Below are 27,540 nucleotides of genomic sequence, written 5' to 3'. Positions count from 1 at the left end.
GAGGAGTGCTTTGTAGGTGTCACTTCTAACATTTGTTGGTAGCCGATTGTGATTCCATGAGGAAGGCCTCATTGAAGATGTCCTGTTTCCTAGCTTTATTTTTAGGAGCAAGTGTCTCAAGAGCAGGGGTGTACAAATGAAATCGACAAACCGTACCAATTCGATAATCCGAGTCAAACCGAGAAAAAAACTCGACTATGATTTGGTTTGATTTGATTTGGTGTTTGAAAAAAAAACGATCATATTTGGTTTGGTTTGATTTTAACTAAAAAAAGTCAAAACGAAACCAAACCAACCCGATATTATATGTATAAAAGTTTTAAATATATTTAATACATAAAAATATTTATTGTAGTGTAGTTTATAAATATTAATATTTCAACGTAATATTAATTTTTTATAGTTTTATCTTTTAACGTATTATTTCAAACTTGGGCTTATAATTTTTGGATGCTCCAATAAGTTTCATAGTCCATAAATATTAGTAACTCAAATAAATCCTTAACCAAAATCAAATCAATACTAATGCTAATAAAAGACATTCAATTCAATTGTACTATAAATGAAAATAGTATTGGATATCTATTTTTTAGTTTTTTTCATGAGTTAAATAAAATGTATAATTTGTTTTTCTTTTAGTGGTCAGTCATGTAAAATAATAGTACTTATTAGTCATAATTTTAAATTATGTTTGTTTTCATTATGACTTATTAATAATATTTATTTTATGCGATTTTATTATCTTTATTGTTGAATGTTTTAGTACAATGCCATGACTCGCCTCATATTTATATTGTTTTATTGAAAAATACCTTATATAGTTCTATCTTACTAAGATTAAAAAAATATTTGGAGCACTAATTTTGCGTTTTGTACTATGAAGACTTTATGGGGAAAAAAACCGAAAAAATTCGAAAATCCGAAAAAATCCGAGATTAAAAAATCTGACTTTTATTGGTTTGGTATTTAGATTTAATAACCCGATACAATTGGTTTGGTTTGGTAATTAGAAAATCCGAACCAACCTGACTCGTGTACACCCCTAGTCTCAACTAGTATAAAACGATATTACAAAAATACCCCTGACACTATTTTTAGCATTACCGCTTTTTCGACATGCGACTTAGGTGCCAACAGTATAGCAAAGTACAAAAATACCCCTGATACTTAGGATTGTGCATGGATCGGATCAGATCGAATTTAGCACATTTTGAATTTCGGATTCTACAAAATGCAATCCGAATCCGATCCGAATTAATATCGGATCAGATTTAAAAGTTTGGATCGGATAAATATTGCAAATTTTCGGATCGGATTATACATATTATTAAGGCTATTGCTAATCTAATCGGCTAATGCTTATGCTTCTTCTGTGTTCCGTGCTAATACAAACATCTCTTTGTTTTTCATCCATTTTATCAGCATTACATCTCGAAGAAAATATTTCTCTCGAGGTTCGAGTTGTTATGCCTCTAAGTTGCAAAACTCATACTTATATTTTCTTTGTAGAAGAGACAATACAGTAAGAAAAATTCATGTTTCTGCAATTATGAGGGTACTATGGTATTAGTATAACTAAATCCAGCAATTGTAAAGGTAATAACTTGGAGGAAGATGTAAAGAAAATACTAGATATCCGAAATTAAAGTTTAGTATTTATACATGCCCTAATGATTTCGGATTTCGGATCGGATCGGATTAAAATTATACCAATCACAGTCCTGATCTGGATATCCAAAATTTTAATAAACATAATCCGAAATACGATCCAAATATCTGAAATTGAGCGGATCGGTTCGGATTTCAGATATCCGATCCAAATGCACACCCCTACTCACACTATTTAATATTAGGCCGTTTTTTTTACGGGGCGACCTAGGTGTCAACACTGAGCAGTATAGCGAATTACAAAATACCCCTAAACTGGCAAGTGCACCGGGTCGGGCCCTAGACGGGACGGTCTCGCGAGCCGCAGGCCGGTCTCGCGAGGCGCGGGCCCGGACTCTAAGTAAACATGTTAAACGATCTCGGGCCTACGAACTCATGGTCCCGGGCTAAACTGGTCGGGGCCCACGATCCAAACGGGCTAAATGAGCCCAACAGCTAAGCAGTAATTTTTTAAAAAAAATAGAACTTAGAGACAAAAAAATGTTAAAAAACATCTAAGGCAATGCCTTGTAATTTTATTATAGAATTGTGACCTAATTTTTTAATTCAAATTTAAAGACAAAAATATTGTAAAAAAATATTCAAAATAATGCCTTGTAATTTTATTATAGCAATAAAAAATATGGCAATATCTTTCTTAGTCTTCATCTCCCCTATGGAATGAGCACAACAAGGTGCTAATACCACCATTGAGAAGAAAAAGGAACTAATCAAGAAGTGCCAAAATACAAGTTACATACTAATTTTTGTTCATACAAGTTACATATCATCTCTTACAAACTTCATAAATCATTCAAGGTTCAGAGGAAGTTCCGTTTGTGGTAGTGAAAAAGTAGCTTGTTCATCGCCGCTTCCATTGTCGGGCGAAGCAGCAGCCTCAGCAAGTTCAGCTAGCATTTCTTCGTAAACTTTGTCTACCTCTGGTTGTGATTCAACAAGTCCAAAATTTATTCTTTCTGAACGGATCTAATCTCTGAAAAATATTGTTTTCCAAGCTATCCCTCATGGATTGTCTATGATCACCGATTTGAAGTTTTGCTTGACTGAAAATGCTCTCTAATGCCAATGTTGAAGCTTGAATAGTTAAAATATTCCGGGCCATCCTTGAAAGAACCGGAAAGTATTTTTCTTTGTCCTTCCACCATTGCAAAATATCAAAGGTGTCGTCGGGATTCACTCCCTCAAGTTGCTGCGACAAATAAACTTCAAGCTCATTTAGTTATGAAAAATCATTACTACTACAACTAAAAGAACCCCTATACCCCGCCCAAGCACCCCCTTTCCCCCCAAACACTAAGTCTTCTTACTCATGCAGTTCTTTTAGAAGATTGAAAATTATAAGAAGATGGAGTTGGAACATTTGGTATAGAATGATTTAATGCAACTTGATAAGCATTATAAATAGTTTCAACATTTGTTCTAATTGAGGCTATTGTCTCCGAAAGTTTAGGCAACTCATCATCTTTAAGTGCTAAACCATTATAAATAGTTTCATACCAAAATTGAGGACCTCCTAATTTCACACAATGATTTAACAAAGCAGCAACACCATAAATAGGGGGAATATGAAAAAAATATTTTTTAAACTTTGCTCTCATAGAATCAATAGCAAATTGATAAATTTATCCACCATGTGAAAAATGAGCAAACAAATTTGCAAGTTCTGCAATATAAACTAAACAATTAGAAATAGTAGGATAATATTGCCCCGAAAATTCTTTTGTAACAATATAATTTTTTTCTAAAAAATCAATAAGTATTTTTAACATTAGTCCAATCCTCATTCGTAAGGTAATCATCATCACTTACATGTGCATTAAAAGTTGAGTTTATGGGGCTTCTATATTCATATGCAACAACCAAACTTTCATACATGTAATTCCATCTAGTTACAAGGCTTAGGAACCTTTCTTTCTCTTAGGGCACAATCATCACATCTTTTAAAATATTCTCTAAGTCTACTTCTACTGTTTGAATGAAAAAGTCAGTTAACAGTTATTTTAACCCTTTCAATTTAAATATTTAAAATTCTCCTACCATCACCCACAATTAAATGGTAAATATGATAAATACATCTAACATAAAAAATATTACTAAATGCATAATTTAGCGTAGTGGTAAGCAAGTCTATAGCATTTGTGTTATTAGTAGCATTATCCATTGAAACCAGAATTATTTTATCACTAATGCAAAAATATCTGCAAATATCTGTAACTGTGCTAGCAATAAACTGCCATGCGTGTCGTGAAACAATTATTCTATAAGCAATTATGCGCTTTTGCATTATCCAATCATCATCAATCCAATGACATGTAAGAGTAAGGTAATCACAGTCGTTGTTACTTCTACCATTATCAATTGTAATAGCAACACGATAATTTATATGAGTAAATAAATAGCACAAATATTGTTCATATTCATGCTTATATTTATAAATATCGCTCTTTACGGTTGTGCAAGGAAAATCTTTGTAAGTAGGATTATAATTTTTTCTAATGTAATGTACAAACGGAGGGTCAGAAGGAAAGCTACAGGGTAAGCACATAACAGTTATCAATTTTGCCAATTCTTCCCGATCTTTTCTTGGATCATAATATAAAATACCACCGGTAACAATGTTAATTCCCGGTTGAAATTGATTTGAATCGGTACTAGGGTCAGTCTGACTAGGACTAGGTACACTTTTTCCCTCGGCCAAAGCTTTCAGACGTTGATATTTGACGTTATCTTTAGGGTGTTTTTTATGTGTTTAGCCAAAGATCCCGTCCCCGACCGTTGTTCGGGCGACGTGCTTGTTTAAAAGTTTAACTTATTTGTGACCGTGGTTCACTTACATTATATTTGAAGGGGTGTAATTTCTTATTTAAATGTCATTTTAATTTGTTATGTTCTTTTTATTTTTATTTTTATTTTTAATTAATAGAATTTGAATGAATTATTTAAAATATCATTTTACTTTGTTATTTTCTTTTTAAATTTTTAATTAATAGAATTTGAGTTAAAATAATAGATCGAACTTAATCGAATTTATTTTGGTTTAATGATAGTTTGGTTCATAAAAAATATTTCGTAAAATAACTTAATGAATCCAAAGCGGGTTGAACATACAGAATGCAATCCTATTTGATCTTTGGCGCTACTGATCGGGTTGTAGTAAACAAAGTGATATTTGGCGATCTTCAAATCTTAAATTCGCCTCATTTTGTCATGTGTTTGGTTAGAGGCGGATCCAAGAATTTAAGTACAATTGTAAGAAAAATAAGCACTAATAGGGTAATTAACCACCAAAGAGTATAACGAAGTTAGCAACTAAGCATTTAGAAAAAGAAGGTAAAAATTAACACTATTTACATCTAATTTCGACATCCATGTGGAGCCAAGACAAAATCACCGGCATCCTCACTTTGTAGAAGACATATTGATGGTAATAAACCATTTCAAATCAACTGTACTGTCTTCACATTCTTGTGCATTGATCTAATTACAGTTGTAACTTGTTCAATCTGATCTTCACTCGAACAAGACGAGAGGAGCACTTTGGCTGTTCCACCATCTGGATAGCAACCTTCATCAATCATTTCCTCGAAAATTTCTAAGCATCTTTGGTACTGTTTCTTTTTAGAGTATGCTCCGAGCCTGGAAGTCCAAGTAACCACATCTGGCTTCAAGTTCTTAGCAGGAAGTGATTGGAAAATCTCTTCCATTTTTTCGATAAATCCTGATCGTCCATATGCATTGATCAAAATATTGTAGGTGCTGATATCGGCTACATAAGGTCCAGCTTCGATGACAATTAAGAGTTCTTCCATTTTTGGGAACTGACCAAGACGACCATACAAGTTGAGCATGTTGTTAAGAAGAAAAGTATCTAGTTTCACCCCTTCTCTCTGCATCTGCTTTACAATTTCTTCACATTTTGACACGTTACTGTTTCTTGAGTAGGCTGATATGAGTAACATGTATGATTTCATTGTAGGAGCTATTCCCAGCCGCTTCATCTCATCAAATACGGTTTGTGCATCTAATAGTATATATTTTTCAGAAGAATGAAAAGATAGCGTCAGTCAGAAACAAGGCAACTTTCATAAGATGCATATAGATCCAACAAAACTATGGCCGCTAAACTTGTTATCTATTTTAACGCTCTGCTGATGATCTTACACTATTTTCTTTACTAAATGCGAGAGAAGCGCCTCTTTAACATAGAGTAAAAAATACCTTCATGGAGACCAGCTCTTCCATAGGCATCCACCATAATATTATATGAAGCTCTGTCCGGTTCACAGCCCATATGCTGCATTAGAGAAAAGATCTCCGCAGCACCTTGAGGATAGCCTGCACGACTGTTAGACGAAAACATCAACTCAGTTCCTATGGATAAGCAAATATTTAAGAGAAGAACTAGTGGAAGGTGAACCATAACTCTGCATACAGAAGAATGTACATGTTTGAAAAAAGTAATTAGAGCACCTTGCTAGAAATTAGAGGACAATCCTTATTTTTGGCGTGTTGATGTTTCAATTATTCAACACTAAGACCGAGAACTCCTAGGGAGTCTTGACGGAGTACTATCATAAAGCGTGTCATTGCAAACCCGGCTTTTCTGTTATGGTCTAAAGCTCGTACAGGAAATGGAAGATGGGCTTGATGTGATTATCTTAACATTATTTCAGCAAAAAAGGCGTCCAATAGTGAAATATTAGCGGTGTTCACCTGTAAGCTTCCATCAAGGCATTATAGGTGTAAACGTCAGGCTCAAACCCAGCTTCTTGTAGCTCTTCGAAGACCTCTTCTGCTTTTTCGCATAGACCACCCCTTGCAAATGCATTCACAAGAGCTGTGTAGGTACAGATATTAGGTTTACATTTCTGAGTTTTCATCTCATTGAACACCTTTAGAGCCATGTAGGATTTATTCTCCTGCATAGTATGAAGAAGTCATTCAATCAATTGAGACACAAGGACAGAAAGATAGAGCAACATCAGCAGAGAATTATTTAATTAGCAAATGAACTAGAGCCCCAGAACTGGTATATAAATGAACATTTTCAGCTTGATTTCCACCAGGAATGTTTTTTGAAGTACCAGAAGGAAAAAGGGTCAAATGTTTTAGTGTTTTACCTTCCCATATAAGTTGATCAGCATTGTATAAGTATCTGTAGATGGTTGGCAGCTTTCTCGCTTCATCCTATCGAAGATCGCCAATGCTTTTTGTGAGTTCCGTCCCTTCATTAACCCATCAATATAAGCATTATATACAAGAGCACCTGCAGATGGCTGAAAGATCATATTATGCTGAGTCTTAAAATTACTTGGACTGCATGTAAGGCCGATCAAAATAACCATTTTTTTTAGTAATCTGTTTCCCTTTATGAGGGCGGTTTTGTGAAGCTTTCTTTCTTGACCTAAGAGATGCTAGAGGATCTTACAAGTTGAGCAAAAGAGAATAACTACAGTGACCATCAAGTGAATGGGAATATAATGTTCATATCTTTTAGCTTTCTTGTGCAATTTGTAAGATGTATACAACTTAGACATGTTAACTGATATTCTTCCAGAGCAATACGCTTGTTGTTTTTGTACAGTACATAGTTTGCACCCAATTGTGCTGCTTTTGAGGAACTCATAAAAGTCCGATAAAAAAAGAAAACAAGGAGGATGAGGTGTCGTCATTTGAAGAAAGAGGAAGTAGCTAAAAGTTTTCACTAGCATGGTATTGTGATTATGATGCCATTTGATTCTGTAGTACGTACAATACCAAATAGAAAAACAAGCAAACATACTTGGAGGTAGCCCATTCTTCCGCATCTCAGAGAAGGCAGCTTCAGCCTTCTCTAGCATCCCACATTTGGAATAAGATTTCAGCAGAAGTGCATAAGTATCTTCAGTCGGGACACATCGAGCTTCAAGAAGTGCCAGATACGTAGATTCTGCCTTCTTAACAAGTGAACTCTGCCCATAAGCTTCTATAAGCAAATTATAGCAAATCACATCAGCCTGAAAGGAACTCCTACACAGTATCCACTCACACACCTGCAAAGTTATTTCTGGTGTTAGTAAATTTTTAATCATTTAAATGAGGCTCCATCTTGTAGGCTTGAGTAGAAATGAGGAAGCTATTTAGAACCAGGTTAGCTTAGATTGTATTGTATCTTGCCAAGTGTGAAGTAACTTCCTAGAAAAGAATGACCTGCCTACAGATATACATGTTTTTCTGCTTAATTGTTCAAACATGAGCTGTATAGAAATTCTATGGAAGATATTTATACAAGATACATAATAGAAAAAAGGAATATAGACAATATGAATACATGATTCTAGTGTCTTTCAGCGTCAGATTGAAAAATGATTATAAACAATGTGATTCTACTGTCTTTCAGCGTTCGATTGCCTTGCACATTTTAGTAGGGAAGTTACGCCTAAAGTGTAATGGAAAATTCAAAGGAACAGAGCAAATGCCAAGGATGAGAAATGTTGCTTAATGATTCCATTACTCTTCAATTAATCAGCATATGTCGAAAATAATTCACATCATGGATTTAAATATTTGGCTCTCAAGTGAAACTTTGAGTTGTCCATAAGAAGTTGATAGTTCAAACAGGAAAAGCACTATCAGACACATCACATATCAACAGTTTTGCTCAAAAGCCAAACACCCCTTCTGAGAAAAGATACGTGGAAACATGGACAATTGAACAATGCCAGAATATGAATAAATGGAGCAACAGACACAAGATGATCTTTACCAGTATGATCAGATCCCATTGTTTGTTGATTCGAAGTTGAACTGCTACATTAATTATATCATCCCAAGTGTCATTGGTTGGACGTAGAGTATCCAAGGAAGACCAAATCCTCTCTGGATCACTTTCCTTCTTTACAAAAGTTAGAATTTGCTGAGCAATTGGGCTTAGAACTGGGAATATACCATCAACAAAACCAGATCCATATTTCCAACCTCTACCCCTTAAAGAACCACCTGCACGATAGTCATGAATTTGGCATCGGGAGGAAGAAACACAGATATGAAACTACTGCCATTATACATCAACGTACATCTTTTCCTTGAAACTTTTTTGTGATCAAAGTGTCTAAATCTGCCGCGTCTATCAATGAAACTGCTATCTTGCTTCCACTTCTCAGTGGAGACATTATTGGAGTCCTTTGCTTTCCATCTGAATCCACCTTTACTGATTCTTGGTTCAAAAAGGATATGATTCAATGGGCATTTAGAGACCAACCTACAATAGCTCAGAAGAAGAAAAACTACTTAGTAGTCCTACGCTCCTGATATATCACTACAAAGACACAATCAAATTAACATTTCCTAAAAATATGTAGTTAAAAAAATCTAAACAAAACTAAACAAACATTTTTTCAGGTGTCCTTTTGACAAGCAAAAAAGACTGCTAATAGAATAGGATTGAAGAATTAATCCGGTCAAATTGGCCATTGAGAGGTATTACTGAAGATGAAGAAGGAAAGAAAATCGCTGCAAGTGCCCATGTTGATGGAGGTAGTAGGTACCCAGTGTAATAGTCGAGCTATCAGCCACGCTGGCCTGGACTCCGCCGTCATAATATTTTTTTTTTTTGCTGCAAGATGGAAATTATTGTAGTCGGGCAGAGTGACAGAGAAGAGTTTCTGCCTTTTTCAACACTAAAATTGCACTATAAGGGTTCATTTCACAAACACCTACAGTACATGAAGTGAAAATAGAAGAGGCAAACGATTACAACCATTATTTCTCTAACTTGACTACTCAAGCTAATTTATTTTTTTTCAAATGTAAATTTACTTTAAAATAATATCAATCAAGATAAGAGAGCTGAAACACTTGAGATGTAATCCCAGGCTGTCTTACCTTATCTTTTTTTATCCTATTTTCTAGTTGAAATCATATTTTACAGAAACCATGAAATTATTACCAAATGCGGACACATGCACTCATCCAGAATATCTTACATTTTTCTACTGCAGAGCTGAAGAAACTATCTAAGAATGAAAGACAAACAATACAAAGTACAAATCAAATTTCAAGAAAAGATAATTTGCGTAGGTAAGTGCAAGATTGAATGCCACAAGAGATTAGCAGGGAGAAGAGAAGTTACATGAATGCATATGAAGATAAAACCAGGGCCTCAGCTCTATGTCCTTCACTTCTTCTGTAAAACCAACATATATATGTTACAAGCAATTAAGCACTCTGTTTGGTTTTTGGTATACTAGAAGATAATCGGGTACCTCGTAAGTCGTATACAGTTCTACGCATGCAGACAAATATATCTTGATTCTTGGCCAACCATCATCTTAAACGGTTCCCCAATGCCACCCATAAAGAATACACATAGGTAACCCCTAAAGAATACACATAGGTAAAATAAATTTAATGTACTCCTATCTCACCAAGTCTAGTAAAAGTGTACTCGGCGGAATAGTGGAAATATGCATAAATTGGCCGGAATACCACCGTCATAGAAAAGGGTAAAAAGCATTTATTATAACACAAAACCTTAAAATATTAGCGACAAGTCTAAAGTCTTTTTAGTAGCACAAGTTGTGATTAAACGGTTCATAAAGTCGACCATAACTTATATTTTGAAACCATAAAGATACTTCAACAACTTATATTTTTAAAGCCGATTTTATATATATTAAACTACTTAAAAATTTAAAACTACGTATTGTTACATCAAGAGAGTAGGTCACGTCTAAATTAGAAATTAGGAATTGACAAGAGTCCTGGTTGAGCCAAACTGGGCCAAGATTCCTAACTTGGCCCAAAAAAAGGCAAGTTACACGTAGCCGGCGTTTGGACCTAAGAATTGTAAAATTTTAAAATAGGGAAAAAAAAATTTTTAAATGAAAATGGTATTTGAAATTTAGAGTTTTTTTGGACATGAATATAATTTTGGGTTATTTTGAAGTTTTGTAAGTGAATTTTGACAAATAACTTTTTGGAGTTTTTCAAATTTTCGAAAATTTCCAAAATGCATCTTCAAACGAAAATTGAAAATTTTATGAACAAACGCTAATTTCGGAAAAAAGTAAAAAAAAATGGAAAAAAAAAAAATTTTCTTATGTCCAAACGGGCTCATAGTGTTTTAAAAAGTATGGGCCAGAGACGAGGCATTTTACCTAATAACGGCGAAGCGAACGTCCTGAGACGCTAAGCCTATTAGTATTTAATTTTTTATATTATATAAATTAATAAAGTTATTATATAAATAAGAAAAATACATTAAGAATATAAAAAAATTCAATAAAATTATAAAACTAAAGGGAAGAAATATATATCTATTAAACATGTTAACATGTGCATGAACCATACAACATTTTTTTTTAACTTGAAAAAATGAAAGACGATGCATTACACCTATATCATCAATACAATATCTAAACTAGAGCGACATCAAAAGAGATTCTAAATTAAAAAAACTAACTTAAATTAATAAATTAAAGAATGCAAAATATAATAATAATAATAATAAATGAAGCATAAACAAGGAAAAGCGTAGAAGCATAGTAAGAACTAAAGGGCAAAACTCTTTGCTTTGTTATTTGCACCTTGCAGGCAAAGATCTAAAAATATTCATTTCGCAGTAATAAATGGCAAAGAGTAAAGATTATGAAATTGAAGTAAACAATTAGAAAAAACCTTTGGCTTTTGAAATTTTTAGTTTGAAATTTATCGTGAGTTAATTTTTGGATGTTTAAGTTTTAAAAAAAAGATTTATTAAGCAATTAGTGCTCAAGTTTGAAAAAGTTCTCAGGGTTTACGCCCCAAATAAACGTCAAGAACGTTGGGACTTACACCTAAGTGAATGCCCGAAATGTCAGGGCTTATGCCCCACGATACTTACTTACACCCCGACAGTATGCCTTTGTGTATTTCTGGTATGCTCTGCTACAGGGCTCGCCTAGAAAACACCTTTTAAAATACTGGTTACATATTTGGCCGGTCAACTATAAATAATAATATTTGCTAGCCAAACATACAAAATAGATAGGCCGAATATATCGCCAGACCCTTAAAGTTGTCCACCATTTTCACTTAAATACTCAATCTTAAGTCTGTTTCATTTGAACACTTTAACCAGGCCTTTTGCTATGTCATTTAGATACAAAATTCGTAGACAGCAAAATACAAAAGGTACGTGTAATTCACATACCAAAGTGACGAATAAAATGAGGACACATGGATTTAACTTTTAAAAATTAATAAATAAATAAATACACAAACCAGAACCCCACCCCACCCCATCGTCATCTTCCCCAACGACCCGTCATCGCCGGAAAATTAATTTTCGGCTATTTCTTTTCCAGATCTGTCTTCTTCTCCAGAAATTTGGTCTTTTCTTCTTCTTCTTCTTCTTCTTCTTCTTCATTTTTCCTTTCTGGGCTAAAACTACGGAAATGAGCGATTTATTTGTGCAAATCAGCTGTTGTCATAGCAGAAGCAGAAAAGGAGTAACCACATGTCGGCAAATTATGTTGTAATGGAGATGGCATGGCAGAGAGGCAACCACCTGTCGACATCAAAACTTCTAACGAAACTTTGTAGCTTTCAAATTTGGACTAATACCGTATGCCACCCGACATTGCCTCGCCAGAATAATTAGTACCGACAAACTGCGACCCATTTGGATTCCCTACAAAACTTTCAGATCTGAAGGTGTTTTTGATGGGATCTTAAAAACGAGAAACAAAAATAAAAAATTTATAGTGGTAGCCAAATTTAAAGGTGGCGGTGGTGGTAGTATGCTTAGATTTGGAGGAGGAGATGATAGTAATAGTGTGAAAGATCTAAAATTTAAAAGAAATATTTACAGAAAAAGTTTTCCGGCAAAAGCTATTATTTTCCGACAAGAAGTATGAAAGGTTTGTCTTTCAGACCATTTTTACGTGCTTCAAAAATGTGAGAGACACTCACCTTGCCATGTCAGCATTTTGTATCTAAATGACACAGTAAAAGCCTGATTAAAGTGTTCAAATAGAACAAACTTAAGATTGAGTGTTTAAGTGAAAAGGGTGGACAACTTTAAGGAGCTAGCGATGTATTTGGACAAATAGATATATGAATATATACTCATATTATTTGTATATCATGCACTAATATACAAAGTATATTTTGTCGGCTATTATTTTTTAGAGTAGTTATACAGTGTAGTTTTCCCAAAAGGGTAACAAGAAAGTCTTGGGGCAAGTGCAAAAATAGCCATTCTCAGGAATGCTATTTAGTGATTAGCCAGTACTTATTTTATTCTTAAATTTAAAATTAAAAATCTTAACTTCAGGATATTTTTGTCTTGAAAAACTAATTCAGGACGCACTAGCTAAATCCTAAATAGCAACCCTTTAGAGTGGCTATCTGGTATCATTTCTACAATTTTTTTTTGTTTCTAACCCATTAATGTGTGCAACCCAATCCACAGAAGTTCTAAATAGGGGCAAATGCACAGATAGCCGTTCTTAGGGATTCTATTTAGACATTAGCCATTACTTATTTTATTCTGAAATTTTAAACTAAAATTTTTAATTTAGAACAAAAATTGAGCTGAAAAACTGTAATTTAGGACGTACTGATTAATTTCTAAATAGTAACCCCTTAAAGTGGCTACATGGTGTCATTTCTACAATTTTTCTAACCCATTAAATTTGCAGCCCAATCCACAGAAGTAAGTTTTTTTTCTTTCAAAAAAATGAAAGAAAAAGAGCACAGCATAGGGCAAAGGCAAGTGTCTCAACTCGGAAAACCTCAGCTCAGCCCATTGCTGGAAAACTCCCAGAGGAGCAGACTTCAGAGAGAGCGTTCCGCAGAGTAAGTTCTCAAATTTGATCTTCAACAAATTCTTGGTCGTATCACCGCCCTTCCTTTTTTAGTACGAGAGCTTAAAAAAACTCTTTTCTCTCCTCTTTCTTTTAAGTCCATTTCCAAAGTTCAATTTGCATCTACTGATAGTGGTCTGTGTGTATGTCCATAAGTCCATTTGTGCATCTTGTAATAGAACTTCGGTTTATGGTTTTGGGTATCTCCAAAATGGCTTATTTTGACAACTTTTGGATTGTAATTAGAATGGAAACATGTAATTCGTTAGTGGGCTCTGTGCTGAATTTGATTTTCAGCTGCTTTCTGGATTTTATGTAAACGATGAATTATTTTACAAGAATAGAAAAAAAATCATTCTCTTTTGGTTCATTTTGGGTAGAAAAAAGGTCCAACCCCATCCATTAGAGTCTTCAACGCACCTATACAAGATATGTGGAAGTAGGGAAAGTAAGATAAGGGTTAATAAAGAACCTAAGGTCCTAAGGTAAGGAGATCAATGAGTTTATCATCTTCAAATTTTGATTTTGGTTACATTTAGAAGTTGTTATTGATGTTTTTGAGTTGATGCTATTGTTTGGGTATGTACTCGCGTGGGCCAGTAATAATTATGGCGTAAGCTTGCTTTGTGATTTAGTTAGACAAGGTCTAACTGGACCAGAAAAAATAAAAAGTGAGTGAGCTGGAGGAAAGGGACTCCTAGATTGAGTGGGAATATTGGTTTAAAGTGATGCGGATTGATATGAGCACTTAGCAGAGCTTGACATTGTTCTACTTATAGCAAACTGTTTCTTCAGGATTATTGTTAGATCTTCATTGAGCGATATTAGGTTTTTTTCTATGCGGTAATAGAGGAAAGCACATCTTTATAGCTGTTTGCATTATTTGGAGATGCATTAAACTTGTGTCAGGTGATAAGTGACTAGCCAACCATTTTTATATTGAGAGAAATTTATGCACACTTTCGAGAGAACTTGTTTTTTCCATTCTTTATTTGGGTGAGTCGGTGTCCTCGCCTTTGGGGGGGGGGGGGAGTAGGAGTAGCTGAAGCTGAAGCTCACTCAATTGCCCTTGAAAGAATGCCGACATATATGCTCATGTAGAGGTAGATGGTGTGCATTAATTTCTCAATATTGACTATTCTCTTTGCTGGCAGGGAAGCAATTTATTTAATTTGACTAGAGCAGATAGTCAGCATTTTTGAACTGTCATAGAAATGTCGTACTAACTACTCTTCTCAAAATAATATAAAAGACCGGAGTAAAAGTTTTGGGAAATGTGAGAAATCATCATCTGATGTGTCATGAAGAAAAGCTGAGATGGGTATTTATAGCAGTGGATGAGAGGAAACTAAAAGGTGAAGTCAGTGTCTATAGTTGAGAAATGATGTTTACAATGACTTGCTCTTGAACATTTTTTTCTGATAACCATGGTGTCCGAGGCTCCGAGCCAGCTTATAAAAAAAATGTTCAAGAACAAGTTGTTGAACATTTTGTCATGTTCAAAACTGAGACAGATGAGAAAACTATTTATTACTAAGTCTATATTGTTTTGAAAAAACTCAAACAATCGCTGTGTAAATCTCAAATAAATAGGAGCAGAATTAAGTTTGTTATTGCCCTTCCATGAAGCATTTAAATCTGAGAAATGGGGGTATATAAAACATTGGCTTTTTTCAGAGTCGAAGTTCTAAAACCACCTTCACATATCTTAAAGGCAGAATAAATGATAGAAGATTTAAAGTAATGCATCAGCACTTCTGAATAAAGAACCAATGCATAGGATAAGAAAATATTATTCTCATAGAGATTCGACAAATCACAATGGTTTACGCTTGATTATCCTGTCATTGGTTCATAGCTCCGAAAGGCTCAGTTTTGGTGCATTATTTTATGCTTTCACATCTTTTATCTTGCCTCTGAATTTTGAAGTATGTGGTGATTATTGTAAAATGTGGGTTTCAAAGTCAAATATTCTAGTTCAAGGGTCTCAGGGGTGCTCGTTAGAATCCAGTTTTATGTCTTTACTTGGGACTTGCTGCATTGTTTTTTTTACAGATTCATCCTTTGTACTTCTATCCAAAACACACAAAAACATTGAGTTGTCTTGTTTCCACAGTTTTCTTCTTTATTTGTTGTACATTGTTCAGGAAAGAGTAGTTTTGACTCTTTGAGTTGTCCAGTTCCCTGTTTCCTTTTCGCATGCGTGTTAAATCGTGTGAATCACCTCATATAAAAGATCAGCTATTAAAGACTGGATACTTTATTTACTTGAATATATCTGCAATATGTTCCCTCGCAGATGGACTTGATTTTTTTTCCTGGGTCAAGTATGTGCAGTAATTTTGGGTAGTGGTGAGACTCGAATCTAGCAGTTCTGCTTGCTCTGATGACATGTTGAATTGTGTGAATTGCCCAATCTAAAAATTTTAAGTTTTTAGGGGGAGGAGACGTTTGATTACTATCTGTTTCCAATGGGTGGCTTCTTAGGGCTGCTATATGGAAGTTCTTCTCAGAGGGCAGAATTTCACCTAAGTACTACGCAATTCACATACTTCAATTTCCAAGCTATGAGTTTACTTTTGTTGATTGTGATGCAGTTTTCTCCAATTCGGAGAATTTTATTTCTCTGAGTGCCGCAATTTTTTTATAATATGCTGATTGTAAATTATATTACCGTTTTTTTTTTCCTTTTCAGAATCATGCAAATCTGATACATTTCCAATTTCCAGCTAACCTGCCTCTTCCTAATAAGATGCTCGTCACTTTTTTCTTTTTGGGACTCATCCCTGCAAATCTTACTCTTCTTAATTGAAGTGCTTCTTTTGAACGAAAAGTTTCTTGTCTGCTCTGCTACAGGAAAGCAGAAGCGGTAAAGCAGGAAGAGATGAGTGCTTACAATGCTTTTAAAGCTTGTGCTCCAATCTCATGGAGCCCTAATCTATACATAACCCTTGTAAGGGGTATTCCAGGCACTAGGAGGCTCCATAGGCGTACCCTTGAAGCATTGCGTCTGCGGAAATGCAACCGGACTGTAATGCGGTGGAACACGCCTACTGTTAGGGGAATGCTTCATCAGGTTTTGATAGTTTTTTGCTATCAATATGGACTAGTTTAATGAGTTCTCTTGCCTTCAAATGTCTAGTCTGGTATATACAACTTTTGTAGTTACCATATGAAGATTAATATATTTTGTATCTCTCCTTTTGATCTTAGGTGAAAAGGTTGGTTGTCATTGAGACAGAAGAGATGCACAAGGCACGTAAGGAGAAACTAGCTGATCACAAAGCTCTACGTCCTCCCTTGGTTGTAAACCATCACGCAGCCCCTGCAGCTGATTCAGTTCAGTAACTGTTGAAGCTCTTTCCTGGTCAGTTTTATAATTTTGTCCTGCTAGTCGACTGAGTTGATATAGTGCACCTAGTAATATTTTGGAAAATTTGAAAGCTGTAATAGGAGCTTTTGCTTCAGCATATGCTATGAAATAGCATTGCACCTTTGTATACAGGAGGTGATACAGTACGTGTGTGGTGGTTATTACTGTTTTGGCTATATCAAAATGCATGATGCCTCTGGAGTCTGAGCAATCTAAGGAATTGGTTAGGTTGTTACTGTCAAATGCCGAACTTGAAGAAAGATGATATAAGTTCGTATAAACTGAAAACTGGCTCTAGCCCGTTGATATGGGATCATTTAGCTTGCCTTATGTCTTGTTAGTTATAACAAAGTTAATCTATGATAAGTGGCTTGCTTTGTGTTTATCATTTACAAAGAATGCTAGCTTGATTTCTCTGCTTTCTTCCGCCATTTCCTTCCTTTTATCTTCTTCTTCCTCGTCTTCTCTTTTTACTTTGCTGCTATTTTGAAATGGCTCTTGACGTGATTTCTTTGTCTTGGTTACAAAATTTGAGAGCTAATTTTTGAAGTCTAAACATTCTATTTATCATTTACAAAGCCTCGATTGATGAATTCCTTCACAGTGATTTGGTTTTGTATCTTTTAGCTCTTCTCTTTCCTTTCTTCCTTTTGAGGTGGCATACATTTTAACGTCTGCTGCTTTAAAAGAATAGTATTAAATTTTAAAAGCTTTACTGGTGCTTCTATTTAAAAAACTCAACCAATATCGCAATAATCTCTTTGATTAAAAAGAAAGACGACGTAATTGTTATTTTGGCTTAAATATCTCTAGTCTGAAATTATGGTTGACCATTACCACTTCTGGACAAGTTGGTGCTTTGATTATTAAGGATTTTCTTAGAGAAGAAAAATGGGGTGAGGAGTTGGGGTTGAATTTTCCAAGTGGTCAATCTTAATTGAATATCTTCGACCTGTTGCTAGATAAAAATTATGAAATTGAAAAATAACATTATTAAGAGTGAGTGGCAGCGCACTGATTAGTTTTTTTTCTTTCTTTTTCCTCATGTCATTTTCAAAAGCCATCTTGCACTACAAGGACATGTACAGAAGCTGTTTAATGAACATGGGTCTATTATTCTCAGATTTATCTGTTTTTTTTATACATTAGTAAATATTAGTAATGTATATTCTTTTATACATTAGTAAATATTCTTTTCTTAATCTCCTAGATAATTAAGCAAGTGAAAACAGCGTTTCCTAATGTAAATACAATAGTCGCACACGTTAACTTAAGAATTCAAGTTTCGGAACTTACCACTTGAGTTTTTCAATTTTGACACTTCTCTTCAAGTCATAATTTTCCTGAAGAGTTAAGAATAAAAATATCTTTAATCTGTGCAAGTTCCTGCTACTTGCTACGCGTTCTTCTAAATTACTTGTTCCTCATGACTCAATTCTGTCTTCAGAAAAGAAGAGTAGATTATGTAATGCTGAACTTTTCTGGACATTTTCCCAATTTCGTATACTTAGCTCGAGTACTTGGCTTTATCACCATTAAAAGTTGCGGTGGAGTAGTAAATATTCTATCCTCTTCTTCGAGCCATAAGAATGGAATGCCTTTGATAGGAAGCTCGTTAACCCCATAATGAAAGTTAACCCCATAATGAAACTTACCAGTGTAAATGCAAATTAATCGAGCTCGAAACGAGTTTTCGAACCCGGATGAGAATTTTTTTTTAAAAAAAGAGGAGTATTTGGCTCTATTATTGCATCCTTTGTGCTGCATATGCTAAAGTTTTATGGAAGAAAAAGAAGCTTCGTTATGCTTGTGTGAGAATATTTTTGCCCCTCATGTGCCGGTCAATTGGCCAGCCCGAAAAAAATATGGTGAATTGTGGAGGAAGAGTTTGAAATTTAGATCAAATTTGAAGGGAAAAAATGATTTTGCTCTAAATTATGTCATGTAAAGTACGAAATAGTGATGACTTACTAAAAAAGAAGTACAAAAGAAAGCATTCAAATTGTACACAAAAAAAAAGAAGGAAAAGAAACAAGAGAAAGCATGTAGGAAATAGCGATGACTTACAAGAGAGAAGTACAAAAGAACATTTTAATTGTACAAAAGAGAAAAAAAAACACGAGAAAGCAATAGTGATGACTTTCAATGAGAGAAGTACAAAAGAAAGCATCCAAATTGTACCACCAAAAAAATAAAAATAAATACTAAGAGAAAACATTCAAATTAACCTTGTACAGTAGTCTTGGTTTTTATACTACTATTTACTGCACCTTTTCTTAACTTTTCAAGAACAAATAATAATCTTTTATATTTAAAAATAATATAATTTTAAAAAAAATTACATAATTTTTTATGATATAATATTATAATCACACAAATATTATAACACGTTTCAAAAATCTATTTGAAATAAAATGAAGGGGGTATATTATTTAAAAACTTCGGATTCTAGAACTTCAAATTATGTCATACATGTGTAAACAGAAAAAAAAAAAACAGATATTGAAAATCCCAAAGGTGTAAGTGTAACCACGCACTCCACCGACTTTACCATGAGTTCATAACCCATAACTTATCCACTACGCCACTTCTCAATCTTCATGTATAACTGCTATTCCCCTACAATTTGTATTTCCTTTTTTACCCTTTCCCTCATTTAATTTTTTCCTTCAATAATCATAAAAAAATGTATTCCAACTTGTTTGGATGGTTGTACTGTATCGTTTCATAATGTATTGTATTGTATTGTATCATTTGATGAATACAATATTTGAATAGATTGTGTCGTTTGCGTTGTTTCATAATATCATGCACCAACAATATGAAGAAAAATTATGATACGAGGTAAAATTGATATATAAAAAGGCAGGGTAAATGATATAATAAAATTATTTAATAATAATGAAGGGTGAGATGAGAGAAAAAGACAAGATAACAACGCGACCATACCAAATCAGTCGTTACATAAAGTGACACATTTCGTCGTTACGTCACGACAGATTTAACGATACGAAACAATAAAATTTAAGTAACAATCAAAACAAACATCGTATTTAAAATAATAATAAGATACAATACAATATGTAACAACCATCCAAAATTAACATATAGTAATAAAATAAATCAAAATATTAAAAGTTACTACTAGAATCTTTTGCTATGCAATTTTCACGCACGAGAAAACAATTTTGATCTTTATTGTATCTTTTATTTTATCTTAAGCTTAACTTTTCTTTAAAAATGTGCATTTCCCCCCTATCAAATGTCATTAGAGAAATATTTCAGTGTTTACAAAAATTGAAAAACTACTCTATTATTTGATTTTTTTTCAAAAAAACACTGAAGTAGTTTTTTCAAGAAAAATTTCAACACTTTTTATGGAAATTAGTTCCACCTAAAAGATCAATCAAATTGATTATATACGAGTCTCGAATCAATCAAAATAGTGAAAAGAGTATATATGCAATCATTTTTTTTTTAAATTTAGATTAAAATTTACAATTAATCTAAAAAGGAATACTAAAAGATTCCTAGAAATTTTGAATTACATTTTGATAATATATTTTAATTGTAAATATTTCAAGCTAACAAGCTTCCCCACAAAGCAATATCTATTGAGTATAAGTATTATGCACTAACGATATAAATTAAACACAATTCAAGTCATTTAAAAAATAATTTTATATAATTCTCTGTATAAATACGAATTAATAATATTTAAAACATAAGAAGCAATCTGTAAAAGATCAAAAATACATTAATAGTGAAAACTTTATTAATATTATTGATGCATATACTTTAAATCCTAATTTTCTAATCCATATTCAATTCAATTCAAAGAGTCGCAGCTCTCTATATATTTTCCTCGTTCCGCTCCAACTCAGAAACCCCAAATCACCGGTTTTTTCTGCATTGGTAAATTCTCTTTCTCTCTCTAGAATCCTCTATTCTCTTATATTTATCTATTGCTGATTAATAATCGATTTCCTCTAAGTAAAAAAAGTTAATCGGTTTGATTGCTGATTTGGGGGTTTACGGTAAGGGGTTTGGAAAATCTTAGTAGTTGTTTAATGGGTATTTTTCGATTTTTGATATCTGATGATTTTGTTGAGTGTTTAGTGATAATAGTACTGTGTTAGAATCGACGGAATCTATTGCAGTCATCAATTTGGCGGCAAAACAGTTGGATAAAGACGAGCAATTACAGGTTGAGATTTTAAGTTTTTTTTTTTAGTTTTTATTCTGTTATGTATTTTAGGGCTGTGAGTATCTGATTGCGAATTTCAGTTTATTGATTTGTAGTGAGTATATGTTGAACTTGATTAAAAATATTCAATGTGTATAGAAAATTTGATCTTGAGCAGAGTTTCTACCAGAAACAGCAGGATAAGGTCTGAGTACACTCTACCTTCCTCAGACACACTAGTGTGATTACACTGGGTTGTTGTTGTATAGAAAATTTGAATTTACAAAATTGTAAAAACTTGGGGCTTTTCTTCCCTAAACTTTATATCAATTTTCGGTGCTACTTTGTTACTTGTATTTCCTATGGAATCAATTGGCTATGGATGAACTGTCTGTTACTTATACGTACAATGAGAACGAGCTCTGGGCTGAATACTGGTTTGGATTGTCTTACTTTTAATTAAGTTCCAGGTGTATGTGAGAACTAAATAAATCACTAATACTTCACTTGATGGAGGCATATAGTACTTTTGTCTCTTCTTAACCCTCTCCCCTTTGTGGATTCATTCCAGGTCCTTACTTGTTTGAGATAGTTATTATAAAATTAATAGAACTTAAAATGAATGAATCATGAACGAAGAACAGAAATTTAAAAACCAACTACTTCAAACTGGCTGTAATACCAGTTAAGGTCAGATAGACCCCTATTACACAAGTTTGATTAATATTCATCCATACTTGGAGGCAATACAACAACAACAACAACATACCTAGTCTTATCCCACACCGTGGGGTCTGGGGAGGGTAGTGTGTACGCATACCTTACCCCTACCTTGTGAGGATAGAGAGGCTGTTTCCAATAGACCCTCGGCTTTGGAAAGCATAAGCACCACATTAATGAAAATATAGACAAGAAGGGTTAGTACCAAAAAGCCATATAAAAGCAGAATAAAAACAACAAGATATTAAGGTACAAACTTGGAGGCAATATTCATCAAATAACAAATTGGTTTTGTTCCGACAAATTTCTTACCAGAAAGTTGTCCAATTAATTACAGAAGCAAGGAAGGAAACATTATGTTCCTTATCCTAAAGATGTCGAGGGTGTTGTGAGTTGAGCACTGGGTTAGATCTGTATCCATTGAGCTTTCAACATTACCCTGTGAACTCTTTGCAAAAGCGTTTCCTTCCCGTCTTTTCATACTCCTAGTGCAGGGTTGAACCTTTTGTCTCTCTTGAAAATATGATTTAGTAGCTTCTTTTCTATCTGCCCCTTGAAGAAGATACCTTTTCTTTGTCTTCCGTCAAACTCCATGCTGGTTTGACATATCACAGTTTGTTGTTTTACTATTATGTGCCTTTAATTGGAGTGACAGGATAGAGTTTGCCAATGGAGTTTGACAAAGAAGAGAATGGTTTTATTAGTGTTCCTGCTCCTGAGTTTGGTGCAATATTCATGTCAAACATTGCAACAAAGAGAGACTACTTTAAACATAAGGTCTTTGGCCTTCCATCGTCCATGGCAAATTTTGTAACGGAGGTCAAAAAAGGAATGATCCTGTTCCTATTTGAATATGAAAGGAGACAACTATTTGGAGTGTATCGGGCTATCTCAGATGGGGAAATGAACATTGCACCCCATGCATTTAGTTCGTCAGGGAAGCAGTTTTCCGCGCAGGTATCATATGTCAAATGATGGTTCTTAACATTCAACAAGAACTATTGTTAGGTTGAATAATACAAGGATAATTTTGGTCTATTTTTGCTTTCATGTTCTCTTCCCTAGGTACGATTTGTGCCGGTTTGGTACTGTAGTCCACTATCTGAAAATGAGTTCCACGATGCCATTAGGGAGAATTACTTTTCGGCAAGGAAGTTCCACTTTGGTCTGTCTGATGAGCAGGTCTGATGATTATTCTCTGTATTTGGGCTTTCAATCATCATATACTTTAGCTGAATATTTCTGTTACTAACTGTTCCTTCTCAATAAGCAGGTTCATAGGCTTCTTAGGTTGTTTAGTTCAAGAAAGTTAAAGAATAAGTTACCCCCAAGAAAGCTCACAACTGGAGTGAGCAATGGAGTTGACGAAGACCATATAGTGGTCAATAACAATTCATATGCAGCAAGTGGTGATTTTGATATCAAACGTTCTGATGTTGATTTAGAGCCTTCCCTTTCAAGAGGATATCCAAGGTCATTCCGTGGAGTAAAAAGAGTCAACGATGACATGTTTTTAATTGAGCATAGAGTGAAGGACAGAGTAAAAATTGATTCTGCTGAACATCTCTACGATAATGATAAGAAGAGAAGATTAGGTTATGATGGAAGGTTATTGAGGGATACTGCTGCTGAAGATAGGCTTCATATTCACTCCCTCACTGAACATGAAGCAAATTTAGTGGTAAGAGATCAGATAGTAAATGAAGATAACATGGATGGTAATTTTGGTCTGGGCAGATCAAATCAGCAAAGAGAGCCTTCAGATGGTGATAGAACTAGAATTGGTACTCATTATGCAGGTTTTCTAAGGAACAATAGTGTGGATAAAGCACATGGCATGGATAACTCTCATGAGCCTGCCCTTTCTAGGAAGAATAAAAGTGACCCCTTTTGCAATATTGGAACTGTAAGTGATGACTGGCAGAGTTCCTTGGATAGAGTAGGAAAAAAGAGCCATTTGGACTCTGATATTTATTCTACAATTGTGTCTGAACGCTTTGTGAACTCACCATACAATCAGAAAGGAATGTGTGAAGATGGTAGATTATTCACGAGAGAAATAAGCAGAAATGAATCTAAGTTTCATACAGGTCTCGGAAGAGGATTTGATCATCAAGCGGCCACTGATGATGATGAATGCTTCCTTTCTAGGCGTAAAGGAGCAAATAAAAAATGTGTAGATAGCTTTCTTATCCCGGCTGCTTCAGATGGGAACTCCGCTTATGCCGGAGATGTAGGTAGACAAGTGGCTGGAGTTGGTAGTTATCCAATGAATGATTTTGATAGGCTGGTCCCTGGTACAGAAAACTTTCAGAGGCTTCTCACCGTGGCTGGTCGCACTGGTTACTCTCCAATGAACAAAAGAACCTCAGGGTACTCTACCATGTTTCTTGCTGAAACAGAATTTCCTCAGTCAACAGAAGCACAAAATCTTGGTCCCTTTTGCTCTAAATTCCATGACGCAACAATTCCAAGAGTCATGCCACATAAGCATGAATGCCCCAGTTCTTGTTATGAACATACCGAGACTTATGAAGTTGAACAAGGTTCAAACTTTGTGCAAAAGCGACCTTCTTCCGATGTTAATAAAAAGAATAACTATGCATCATCTAAAGGAATATCTTCTCCGTATTCCTATCCAGAATTTACGAAGAGGGGCCTGGAATCAGCTTCTGAAGATGGACACATGATTCTGCTTCGATCACACGATGGGTTCAACTCTCCACCTGTAAATGTTGGAATTTCTGAGGCAATGGAACCAAATAGGTCTCGTTCTTTTAGTTATAGAACTGCTTTCATTCCAAGGGAATCTATTGGTCAACAATTTAGGGATGATATTAACGAGGGCGAGAATTGGAGATTTTCATCTCAAGCTGCCCTCAGTTCAACTGCTCATTCTTATTCTGGTAACTATCAATGTGCTGATGAGGAACTAGGTGATGAGAATGTTATATGGCAAGGGAGTGATATAATTCATGTTAGAAGAAGATCCCGGTCTCCTAATTCAAGTTGGTTGCCCCGTCAAGGAAATGTTTTGACAAATCTTGACCACGCCAACAGCCCTGGAGCAGATATCGTTAATAATGAATACGAGGATAACGTTTTAACTGATGTTGTACATTCTGATTCCAGAAATTCCAGAAGAAGTGTGTTTAATCGCTTATCTGTGGCTCCTAAAGTACGCAAGTTGAGAGAACAAGTAGCTGATCACAGTATGAGCTATGATGAATATTATATGGATACGTCAGTTGATGAAATTATGGACTTGTTATACGAGGATCAGAATATTGTACCAAAAAAGCCATTGAATCGGAAACCATTTATTCGAAAAGTTGGATATGGTGAAACTAATAGGTCGGGAAAACATGCTGCAGTTGTCAAGAATGACGCAGAGCAGCCCGGTGATTCAATGGTGAGAGTTCTGAGAGAAAGTGCAAATGAAGTTCTTGAAGAAACTGTGAACCATGTCCTCGCAGAGACCAGAGTGGTGAACTTCAAGCGCAGGAGGGAGACAAATCGAGCTTCAGAACAGACTAATGCTAAATTCAATGAAGAAGAAAAAACAAATGCCAGAGAACACACGGTCCTTCAGAATGCACAAGAAAACAGTTGTAAAACTGCTGTGGCTAAGGATTCAACTGATAAGCCATCAAAGCGTAGAAAGCTTGTGCGTCCAGTATTTGATGAAAACAACTCCAGGAGTCATTTGAATCACCAACTTCCTTGTCAGACAGTTGACAAGGTTAACACATGGAATTCAGATTCGAGCGAAGTTCAATCCGCTCTCTAATAATTAACAATCTTGGTGAACAAAAAGATTACTCCATTGGTCATCAAGTTCCCCAACATGCTAACTCAAGGGGCGGTTTGCATTGTCTGAAGCTTAATATATGATGATGACGAAACTGAAGGAGGTAGTGCCATGATTGTATGCTAAATCATGTAGGTTTTCCCTCCAGCGTATCACTGTTTTGAGATCTTATGTAGATATGCACATCAAGTTTTGTTTGAAAGGTCGTATTTTGATATGCAAATGAACAAATTTGCCCCTTGTGTAAATTTGCTATTTGCTTCCTTCATTTGTACCGCATAACAATATGTTGTTATTTTAGTTGATCATGTATTTTATCCCTACTAAAGCCATTATCATCCAAAACAGTTTACTCACGATGGAAGAAGACTAGCTAATGAAATATAAGTAAATGTAAAATGAAGGAAGCAAAGTGGTGGAATTTCATGGGTAAATCATCTTTAGTTTTCTTAAGAATCGGTGAGACTCAAACATTAGCAAATGAAATTGCAATGATAATAATTCAACGAGAATAGAGGGGGTTAAGTGGGTAAAAGATGAAGGCAAAATATATAAAGGGTACTAAGCTTCCGCTATGCGCGGAGTCCGGGCGCGGAGTCCGGGAAAGAGTCGGACCACAAAAAGTATGTTTTCCAAAAAAAAAATAAAAAAATCTATATATTATTAAAAGGAAGGAAAAAGTCCTCTACTTAAGCCAAATGACAACATAGAAAAAAGTTACATGACAAAAATAGTTAATAATTAGTTATTTAGTTAATAATTAGTTATTGGTTATTGTTTTTAAATTTAAATATCTATAAAATAATAAAATAAAATATTTTATAATAAAAAACGAAAAAAAACTGTCAATTCAAATTGGAGAATAGTTTCAAGTTGGAGTTTTAAAATTATTTTAAAATAAAAAACTAAAATTATAAAAAATAAAAAAATGCCAATTTAAAATTTCTTTTAATAATTTTTCTTTTTCTTTTTAAAAATAAAAAGTTTATTCATTCAGAAAATATTATTGAGAATAATAGAATAAAATACAAAATAAAACAATATCTATCTTCTATTATATTATAAAATGAAAGTAACATACAAGAATCTATATCTATATTATTATTAAAAGGAGAGGAAAAAGCACTATCCTTAAGCCAAGTGGCAGCCTAGAATAAAGCCACATGGCATAAGTAGTTAATAATTAGTTATTTATTAAATAATTAGTTATTGGTTATTATTTTTGAATTTAAATATCTATAAAATAATAAAACAAAATATTTTACAATAAAAAACGAAAATATCTATATAAAATAAAATATTTTATAATAAAAAACGAAAATTTTAAAAAATTGTTCATTCAAATTGGCGAGTAGTTTCAAGTTGGACTTTTTAAATTATTTTAAAATAAAAACACTAATTTTAAATTATTTTAAAATAATTTATTTTATTAAGTTTATTTGTTTTTTTAATAAGTTTTGTTTTTCTTTTTAAAAATAAAAAGTTTATTTATTCAAACAATATTGTTGATAATAATAGAATAGTTTATAAAATAAAACAATATGTATCTTCTATTAATAAAATGAAAGTAGCATACAAAAATTTAAATAATGTAATATGCTAATAAATATTGGATAATATAATGAAGAAAAATATAAAACTAAAAAGTTATTCGATGTTTATATAAGTCTTATTAATTTAATAGAGATTTTATTCATTAAAATTTAGATAATATTATTGAGAACAATAGGATAAAATAAAATATATATATATTTCAAGAGTAATAAAATATATATCTTCTATTATATTACAAAGAGAAAGTAGTTGATAAAAATATTAAACAAAGTAGTATGCTAATAAAAAATTCTATTAACAATGCAACAACAACAACAACACAGTATATTAGCAATGCAATTATATTAAATATTGGATAATATAAAAAAAAATACATAACAAAAAAGTTATTCGATGATTA

General features: G+C 33.8%; 3 protein-coding genes across 5 annotated transcripts; 2 read left to right on the top strand and 1 right to left on the bottom strand.

The window, feature by feature from the left end:
• Positions 1 to 4,920: 4,920 nt before the first annotated feature.
• Positions 4,921 to 10,138, bottom strand: LOC107776145 (uncharacterized). Its single transcript, XM_075235124.1, has 8 exons — positions 9,779 to 10,138; positions 8,724 to 8,908; positions 8,414 to 8,646; positions 7,451 to 7,700; positions 6,789 to 6,934; positions 6,382 to 6,587; positions 5,887 to 6,011; positions 4,921 to 5,689 (listed from the first exon to the last, which is right to left on the bottom strand). Coding segments are annotated over exons 1-8 (1,731 nt in total). The 5' UTR covers positions 9,781 to 10,138; the 3' UTR covers positions 4,921 to 5,105.
• Positions 10,139 to 13,330: 3,192 nt separating this feature from the next.
• Positions 13,331 to 17,265, top strand: LOC107776146 (uncharacterized). Of its 2 annotated transcripts, XM_016595994.2 has the most exons (4): positions 13,331 to 13,488; positions 16,353 to 16,572; positions 16,710 to 16,863; positions 16,965 to 17,265. In XM_016595994.2, the coding sequence occupies exons 1-3, from the start codon at positions 13,370 to 13,372 to the stop codon at positions 16,842 to 16,844; spliced, it is 474 nt and encodes a 157-aa protein (XP_016451480.2). In that variant the 5' UTR covers positions 13,331 to 13,369; the 3' UTR covers positions 16,845 to 16,863; positions 16,965 to 17,265. The 2 variants fall into 2 exon arrangements, with proteins under 2 accessions (XP_016451480.2, XP_016451479.1); XM_016595993.2 differs by having other exon boundaries at positions 16,710 to 17,265.
• A 3,381-nt stretch (positions 17,266 to 20,646) lies between these two features.
• Positions 20,647 to 25,834, top strand: LOC107776147 (uncharacterized). Of its 2 annotated transcripts, none has more exons than XM_016595995.2 (4): positions 20,647 to 21,076; positions 22,431 to 22,732; positions 22,841 to 22,957; positions 23,049 to 25,834. In XM_016595995.2, the coding sequence occupies exons 2-4, from the start codon at positions 22,445 to 22,447 to the stop codon at positions 25,563 to 25,565; spliced, it is 2,922 nt and encodes a 973-aa protein (XP_016451481.1). In that variant the 5' UTR covers positions 20,647 to 21,076; positions 22,431 to 22,444; the 3' UTR covers positions 25,566 to 25,834. The 2 variants fall into 2 exon arrangements, with proteins under 2 accessions (XP_016451481.1, XP_016451483.1); XM_016595997.2 differs by having other exon boundaries at positions 20,707 to 20,784.
• Positions 25,835 to 27,540: the final 1,706 nt, after the last annotated feature.

Source organism: Nicotiana tabacum, chromosome 17 (assembly GCF_000715075.1).
Source record: "Nicotiana tabacum cultivar K326 chromosome 17, ASM71507v2, whole genome shotgun sequence".
NCBI lineage: Eukaryota > Viridiplantae > Streptophyta > Magnoliopsida > Solanales > Solanaceae > Nicotiana > Nicotiana tabacum.
Note: the sequence above shows the minus strand (reverse complement) of the source record. Positions and strands in the feature narration are given on the sequence as shown.

Bases quoted from the DNA above. Each gene is read 5' to 3' on its own strand.
- LOC107776145 (XM_075235124.1), bottom strand. The intron at 7,701-8,413 runs GTAAAGATCATC...ATAACTTTGCAG, and splicing joins AATGGGATCTGATCATACTG to GTGTGTGAGTGGATACTGTG. The intron at 6,588-6,788 runs GTAAAACACTAA...CATACTATGCAG, and splicing joins TGATCAACTTATATGGGAAG to GAGAATAAATCCTACATGGC.
- LOC107776147 (XM_016595995.2), top strand. From the start codon at position 22,445: ATGGAGTTTGACAAAGAAGAGAATGGTTTTATTAGTGTTCCTGCTCCT. The intron at 22,733-22,840 runs GTATCATATGTC...TCTCTTCCCTAG, and splicing joins GGAAGCAGTTTTCCGCGCAG to GTACGATTTGTGCCGGTTTG. The intron at 22,958-23,048 runs GTCTGATGATTA...CTCAATAAGCAG, and splicing joins TTGGTCTGTCTGATGAGCAG to GTTCATAGGCTTCTTAGGTT.
- LOC107776146 (XM_016595994.2), top strand. From the start codon at position 13,370: ATGAAAGAAAAAGAGCACAGCATAGGGCAAAGGCAAGTGTCTCAACTC. The intron at 13,489-16,352 runs GTAAGTTCTCAA...GCTCTGCTACAG, and splicing joins CAGAGAGAGCGTTCCGCAGA to GAAAGCAGAAGCGGTAAAGC. The intron at 16,573-16,709 runs GTTTTGATAGTT...TTTTGATCTTAG, and splicing joins TTAGGGGAATGCTTCATCAG to GTGAAAAGGTTGGTTGTCAT.